Here is a 7,445-nt window from a genome sequence, read left to right as displayed (position 1 = left end):
GTGTGTGTGTGTATCTCTACAATGTGTATATATATATATATTTGGTCTACAATGGCTGTGTCGGAAACGACACTCGGATGCCTCCGATGTCTCGGATTCGTCATCTGTTCTTCTTTAACATTAAATGTTAAACGAGGACAGATGATGAATCCGAGGTATCGGAGGCATCCGAGCGACGTTTCCGAACGCAACCAATGAGTGCCACTTCTTATTCGCAACGCTTGCGACTTGCAAGCATTATTCTATCCTTATTCTCATCAAACGTTAAACAAGGATGAAATGATGCACGCGAGTGTTGCGAACATTAAATGGAATGCACCCACTGTGTGTTACACATGTATATTTACATATACTATGTGATAATAATTTCAAATATTCGAACGAAATATTTTTCTATTATTCAGAAAAATGTGTCTGCGACTATCAAAATACGCATACGATCGCCAATCGCTTATATGATATTCAACGAGGTAAATCACACAGCATACAATCGAATATATGTACATATATAATGTAGGCACATATGTAAGTACATAATTATTCTGTTAACATTTTTCCAGATGTAACTAGATATGTAGAAAATGTTACTTCTGCCGATTTATTGAATTTTGCTAGACAAGTAGCTACAGGAATGGTAAGTCATGTCAATTATATATTAATAATTACTATATTGAGTTTGTATATTTTAAAATAGTACGATCACTTTCTTAATTCTGTTTTAACATTATATAAATTAGAATACGATGGATATTATGTTTAGGAATTTTTATCTTCTAATCGGATAGTACATCGTGATTTGGCTGCTCGTAATGTATTAGTGCGACCAGACAGAGTGGTGAAAATTTCAGATTTTGGTCTCAGCCGGGATATTTACCAAGAGAATGTTTATCGAAAGAAAGGAAATGGTAAATTGCCTTTAAAATGGATGGCAATCGAGGCTTTAACGCATCAAATATATACTACTTACAGTGACGTGTATGCATTCTATTTTAAATTATATAAGTCCCAGACAACAAAAAGTGTCTAAAATCAGGTCATAAGACGTTTTTTGCGTCTAAAAGACAACTTAAAGACGTCTTATGTCATAATTTTAGACTTTATGTTGTTTGAGGTACATTATGCCATCTATTTGATTGTTGACAATGAAATTTTGGATTATAGATGGGCTTTTGGTATTTTATTGTGGGAAATTGTTACTTTAGGTGCCATGCCTTATCCTGATACTCCCACAAGTAAAATTTTACAATTCCTCAAATCCGGATATCGAATGGAGAGACCACCAAATTGTAGTCGAGAATTGTATGTATATTATAAACACAGAATTCCTTTAACAGATTTCGAATTTTCATGTATATAAACAACTGGCGCCAGCCGCCAAGTTAAATTCCGTCAATTTCCTATAAATTTTCAGTTTTATACTTATTCTCTTTCTTAAAAAAAATTTTTTTAGGTACAGCATAATGTATTCATGTTGGAATATAAGACCACAAAGTAGACCTACTTTTACCGAATTAAAACAAAGCTTAGATAAATTGCTTAGCAATTATTCAAAAAATAAATATTTGAATTTGTGCGATGTTCTGTATGAATCAGCTGATGAAAGTAATGAGCCAAGATCGATTAATGCATAGCATTAATGTATAGCACACTTAAAATGTATAGCATAGCTATATTAACTATAGCTCATTAAACTGAATTTTAATATGACAATTTTAACAATTTTTACTATGACCAAAATCATTTATTTCCTAATTATTATACATACAATAATTTAATTGTGTAATGTATAATACAGTCAGACGATCATTCAAATTTATGATGAATTGCGTCATCTAAGTGCTATAGTACACAAAATGCATAGAACGTAACATAACTGCTTATACGTAGTATATATATCTGGGTCAGTAGGCATCCAGCATAAAGTCGTTTTATTGATTTATAATGCTTTTAATTAATTTAAATGGTCTTATGCTAAAAACATATACAGTTGTCATTTTGCCTTAATTTATCATCTTCCACAGAACCTTTTCAATATATTAAAGTTACACAAACAATGTATTATAAAAAGTATCCCATTTATTGCTTTTACTTATGTATACTGAGATACTATTTCTGGAAACTGTGCAACATAATTATACTTTTTTTCAAATTCTTGAATTTTCGTACAATTAGATTTAAGAGGTAAAATATTCATTATGTTTGTCGTAAGTTCTACAGGCCTAAGTGAACCAAAAAAATCTATTACCGGTACTTTATCTGGATCCCTTCTAAACAAATCTCTTCTTACACCTACTGTAGATAGACAATAATCTCTTGGACATACTTTCAACTAGAAAATATTAATCTTAATTAATCAATATAAGAGAAGAACTTACATTTAATATTTTTCATTACAATAAGATATACTTACAAATTCACCTAATGTTTTAGTACTAGATGGTTCTACTTTTTCCAAAAAATTTAATGCATAATAAGTGTATCGATCTATAATGTAAACACCAATGGCTGGATCTACATGATGCTATAAATATGACATATTAGAATAGATTGATGGCTGTGTGTAGTACACTTAAAAATGCTTTTTACTTACAGAAAGTGAATCTTCTCCCACTAAACTAGAAGCAACTGCTAATATGTTTGGAGAATAAAATTTCTCGTACATAGAACTCGCTTGACAAGTGTCAACTACAAATAAAATTTCGTGGTATCTCCGTTTTTGCCACATTTGTTCTAATGCATCGCCTAACTCTTGACTGGTGATTTCTTCAGAGTCTTGAAACTTTAAAAATCCATTACCACCATGACCAGTTAAATAAATTAAAATGTTTGAACCTTCGTCTGTTAATAGCTTTTTCGATCTTGGGGTTCCCTGAGCTAAGCGTCCAGTCAGCAGCCTTACAAAATTTTCTACAGTTACTTCATAACCTCTATAGTCAACTTCTACATCATCGCCATAAACATTAATATGCTGTTTAATGTTGTTAAAAACAGTTGCTGGTCTAGGATTCCTAGGATTGCATGCCATATCGTCGGCTATCATTAGAATGATTTGCGAATCTGGTATTCCTAAACGTTTGACACTTCGGTAAATAGATAAAACATTAGCAACATGTCGATAGTTGAACCAGAAACGCGATGTATCAACTAAAACAGCCCAATTATTGGAATGTTCAGTTTTCACAAAGTTATCCGTTATCTATAATAAATAAAAGAATAAGTAATAAATGATAGGGAAATCAGACTTTTTGAGGGTAAATCGAAGAAAGAAATGCAGAAGAGATGTACCTCCCACGTATGACACGACATTGAAAAAGAAATCAGTATCATTGTACAACATGCCAAATGTATTCTCATCTTCAATAGTTACAAATTTTTCTATATAAGATTAGGTTAGTTCAATTACACAATGGGTGCATCTAGGCTACGTTCCACTTGACGCTCAAATTGCCTAGTTTACATCGGCTATTATCTGACTATTAATACGGGCCTAAGACGTAAGGAAATCAACATGTTGGATTGGCTACTGCTTACGTTATACGCCTTACAGACTCTACCATGATTGATCAATTCGTTTACTGCTTAAGTTTTTTTTGTGTGCCATGGCCCTTATTATCTTTCTATTGGCCGCGGCACAGACTTTTGCATAACGCATAATGCATAGTGCATAAGGGAATCGACCAATCGAAATTCTTCTTTTCCATGGAATGGAAGGAAAGGAAAGATTCTGATTAGTTGATTCGCTTATGCACTATGCGTTATGCGTTATGCAAGAGTCTGTGCTGCGGCCATTAAATTTGGAATACAGCCATCGTGCACTTGATACGGATACTAACTAGTAACTTTCTATTGAATTATCTTAATTTCAACGAAACGTGAAAACATATACATGATATGTGTATTTAATTAATCATTTTGATGCATATTTTACCAATTTAGTACATCATTCTTTAAATACATTGTTGAAATTAAAATAATTTAATAGAAAGTGAAGGAAATTGTTATGCGCGTTATGCGCCTTCGTTTATAAAATTTATTTTAACTTCTTTTTAATTAAATGGTCCTGATTTTATATTTACAAATTATGTGGTCCTGAAAAGGGCTGTTTTTATAAAAAATCTGAATTAGAGAGTTTCTTTCTAAAAGAGATGGAAGGTTTAATCTTAGTAAACTGCTTCAGTCCCCAAAGTCTTTTGCGGCTGAGATCTAAGTGGTATGATCCTGGAGGTGAGCCTAGTGGTGTGTAGCTTGGTGGTGTTCCTGGATGCTGTCAACCTAAAGACAACATTATTTTGTTTTTAGGTTGACAGCACCGGATGCCGAACCGGAAAAGGAGCGAGAGGGCAAAGAATTAGAGAGAGACACTTACAAACTGCACACACCATGTTAAGCCCATGGCACATACAAAAACGTAAGGTCGTAAGACATAATCAGTAAGCGAATTGGCCAATCACGATAGAGACCGTAAGGCCAGTAGTGAATCCAATCTTACGATTTCTTTACTGTTTACGTATTACGACCTTACGTTTTTGTATGTGCCATGGGCTTTATCTTTCCACCATGGTTCCGCATCATGGAACCGCGCCATTAACTAGTAACTTTCTGTGGCGGTCTATTTGACACCACATAAATTTCGAACGCTTGAACGGAGCAAACTTCATACGAACGCATTTGTTTTTCAAGATCTACTTGAAGTGATTTGAAAAGAATTAATTTCTCAAGAGATTAATAAAAGGCGCATTTCGATAGATTTTCTCATATTTCGAAAACGTCCCGATCGGCTATAAAAGGGCATCAGCAACGACTCGATTTTTACTCTTGCAACATACCGCGAGAGTCTCATCATTTTTGTGGTATAACCGTGGAGCCTGCCTCACATCGATCACGGATCATTCTCTGGTGGAAGAAATTTTCCTCAGCGAGATTCAGCGAGCCGTCGCAGATTCGAGAGGTTGCATCACCAAGGCATGCAGCGGTAGCCGAGCAACCAGGAGAATCAACTTCCCCTATCATCACCTGGCAGCTTTATAAGGTGGAGAATTCGTCGCCGGTTCTCACAAGACCTCCAAGCTTCCTCCTGGCAAGAAACGACCTCAGAGTTAGAAGACCTCTCTCTCCAAGCTACTCAGTACCATTGCAGCTCCTGTTTCCGCTGCCAAGGTCTCCAAGCGACTTCTCCTCAAAAGCAACGCAGACCCAGCCGGTTCCCAGAGTTCACCGAGGAACACTGAACAGACCAGAGGTAGTCAGCAAGGAAACACAGAGCGACTTCGCATCGCAGAAAGGACCTTTCACACCACCAGGAACACCACTAGGAACACCACCAAGCTACACACCACTAGGCTCACCTCCAGGATCATACCACTTACAATTAGATCTCAACCGCAAAAGACTTTGGGGACTGAAGCAGTTTACTAAGATTAAACCTTCCATCTCTTTTAGAAAGAAACTAATTTAGATTTTTTATAAAAACAGCTCTTTTCAGGGCTACATAATTTGTAAATATAAAACGGTCCTTTTCAGGACCATTTAATTAAAAAGAAGTTAAAATAAATTTTATAAACGAACGCGCATAACAATTTATACACTCGTGCCGAGAAATACGTAACTCTCTATACATATCGATTATTGCGAAGAATAATGCTAAGGTCTCGGTGATCTAAAGGCTTAGGATGCTCGCACGGAATGCAAGAGATCCGAGTTCGACTCCCGGCCGAGGCATTATTTTTCGCAATAAGTTTATTACAGTTTTTAAGTTGGAAAATTTGAGTGGATTATTAATATTTTCAGATTTGATTGCGTTGAAAGTCCGACCATATCGGCACGCAATTATAATTTCTGAAATTAATTCATTTAAATGAATTTACAATAGTTCAACATCTTAACGTTCTGACCGTTATGGCGCTTCTTAATTTAAAGCATTATGTTTAACATAGCGGTCTTTCAATCTTATTAATGTTGTCTTTGTTGCACGTACGCATTTAACCTCTATCGATTTCTTTTTATTATGTATAGCGTAGCGACAGTGAATATACTGTAACGTAGAATTATAAAATAAATATATCCTACAATAAAATATATCCTGCATTCACACGCGCGCGCGCCCACACACACACGCACGCACGCACGCACGCACGCACGCACGCACGCACGCACGCAGGCACGCACGAACGCGCACACGCACACGCAAAAAGCACAGGAACGATAAATGAGACAATTTTAATGTTTAATAAACTTTTTCATCGGATATAGTATTATTACAATCTATAAATAACGGCTAATATAATAAAAAAGGATTATAAAGGATGATATATAATTATAAATAAACTTGTATACAGAGTGTCCCATTTTAATCCTTCACCCAAAATATTTTGAAAAATAAGTGTTTTAGAGAAAAATGCTTCCGACAAAAGTTGTTCAGGACAATGTTGGCCATCTTTCTGCATTGTTGGTTTTGACCTTGAGGTAAATTTTCAAGGTTATTTGAAGGTTACGGTGATTTTTTTTTAATAGGAACCCCTATTTTTGACATCGGATTCGGAAAGAGCGGGAAATTTTACGTCCGAAATGATAGTTAGATAATTTGCTAGAGTGACCTTCAGAAGGTTAAATGTTGAAAGTCGTCAAATGTTGTCAAATGTTGAATCGTCCAGAAACTGTTTTCTTCGAACTGTAGATTTATGGGCGAACAAATGTTTGAGTAGCCAATGACTTGACCGTTTGTATGCCGTGTAGGAGACAATGTTGTTCTATGTATTGCTAAACAACGGAAATACAAGAAAACAAATACTAATTGCAAATGAAATGTTGCATTAGGAGGAAGGTAACCAATACGCTTTAGAAATTGTTTTTAACAATGAAAGAAAGGAAATACACGGTATTTGTGAAATGCAAATGAATGTGTGCATTCAGATGCCAAGTGTTTTTACTACTTGCACTTTTAACTTGTATCGTTCCCCGAGTGGAAATTTAAGACTTAATAAGTCCTAGAGCGATAAAAAGCTTAAAAGGATAACAAAGCAGTAAACAACTCCACGAAGAATTTGTTCGCCCATAAACCTACAATTCGAAGAAAACAGCTTCTGGACGATTCAACATTTGACGACTTTCAACATTTGACCTTCTGAAGATGACTCTAGCAAATTATCTAACTAACATTTCGGACGTAAAATTTTCCGCTCTTTCCGAATCCGGTGTCAAAAATAGGGGTTCCCATTAAAAAAAATCACCGTAACCTTCAAATAATCTTGAAAATTGACCTCAAGGTCAAAACCAACAATGCAGAAAGATGGCCCCCATTGTCCTGAACAACTTTTGTTGGAAGCATTTTTCTCTAAAATACTTATTTTTCAAAATATTTTGGGTGAGGGATTAAAATGGGACACCCTGTGTATACAATTAAATGGCAAAACTTCGGGAGCGTGTAGAGGAGTAAAAAACTAAGAAAA

General features: G+C 35.3%; 2 protein-coding genes across 2 annotated transcripts in view; one reads left to right on the top strand and one right to left on the bottom strand.

The window, feature by feature from the left end:
* Nucleotides 1-1,748, top strand: part of LOC108731522 (uncharacterized) — a 22,148-nt gene extending 20,400 nt beyond the window's left edge. Inside the window, exons 18-22 of the mRNA XM_018461878.1 lie at nt 405-470; nt 561-634; nt 761-975; nt 1,162-1,299; nt 1,451-1,748. Of these exons, the coding sequence (XP_018317380.1) occupies nt 405-470; nt 561-634; nt 761-975; nt 1,162-1,299; nt 1,451-1,631 (674 nt within the window). The 3' untranslated portion in view covers nt 1,632-1,748. The remainder of the gene's footprint in view (nt 1-404; nt 471-560; nt 635-760; nt 976-1,161; nt 1,300-1,450) is intronic.
* Nucleotides 1,749-1,776: 28 nt separating this feature from the next.
* On the bottom strand, nt 1,777-3,419 carry LOC108731520 (Phosphatidylinositol glycan anchor biosynthesis class K). Its single transcript, XM_018461875.1, has 4 exons — nt 3,286-3,419; nt 2,591-3,196; nt 2,411-2,521; nt 1,777-2,329 (listed from the first exon to the last, which is right to left on the bottom strand). The coding sequence occupies exons 1-4, from the start codon at nt 3,352-3,354 to the stop codon at nt 2,090-2,092; spliced, it is 1,026 nt and encodes a 341-aa protein (XP_018317377.1). The 5' UTR covers nt 3,355-3,419; the 3' UTR covers nt 1,777-2,089.
* Between the last annotated feature and the right edge of the window lie 4,026 nt (nt 3,420-7,445).

This window comes from Mycetomoellerius zeteki, unplaced genomic scaffold (genome assembly GCF_001594055.1).
Source record: "Mycetomoellerius zeteki isolate Tzet28-1 unplaced genomic scaffold, Tzet1.0 scaffold134, whole genome shotgun sequence".
In the NCBI taxonomy this organism is placed as follows: Eukaryota; Metazoa; Arthropoda; class Insecta; order Hymenoptera; family Formicidae; genus Mycetomoellerius; species Mycetomoellerius zeteki.
Note: the sequence above shows the minus strand (reverse complement) of the source record. Positions and strands in the feature narration are given on the sequence as shown.

Bases quoted from the DNA above. Each gene is read 5' to 3' on its own strand.
- LOC108731520 (XM_018461875.1), bottom strand. From the start codon at position 3,354: ATGAGAATACATTTGGCATGTTGTACAATGATACTGATTTCTTTTTCA. The intron at 3,197-3,285 runs GTACATCTCTTC...TATTTATTATAG, and splicing joins TGTCGTGTCATACGTGGGAG to ATAACGGATAACTTTGTGAA. The intron at 2,330-2,410 runs GTAAGTATATCT...AATATTTTCTAG, and splicing joins CTAAAACATTAGGTGAATTT to TTGAAAGTATGTCCAAGAGA.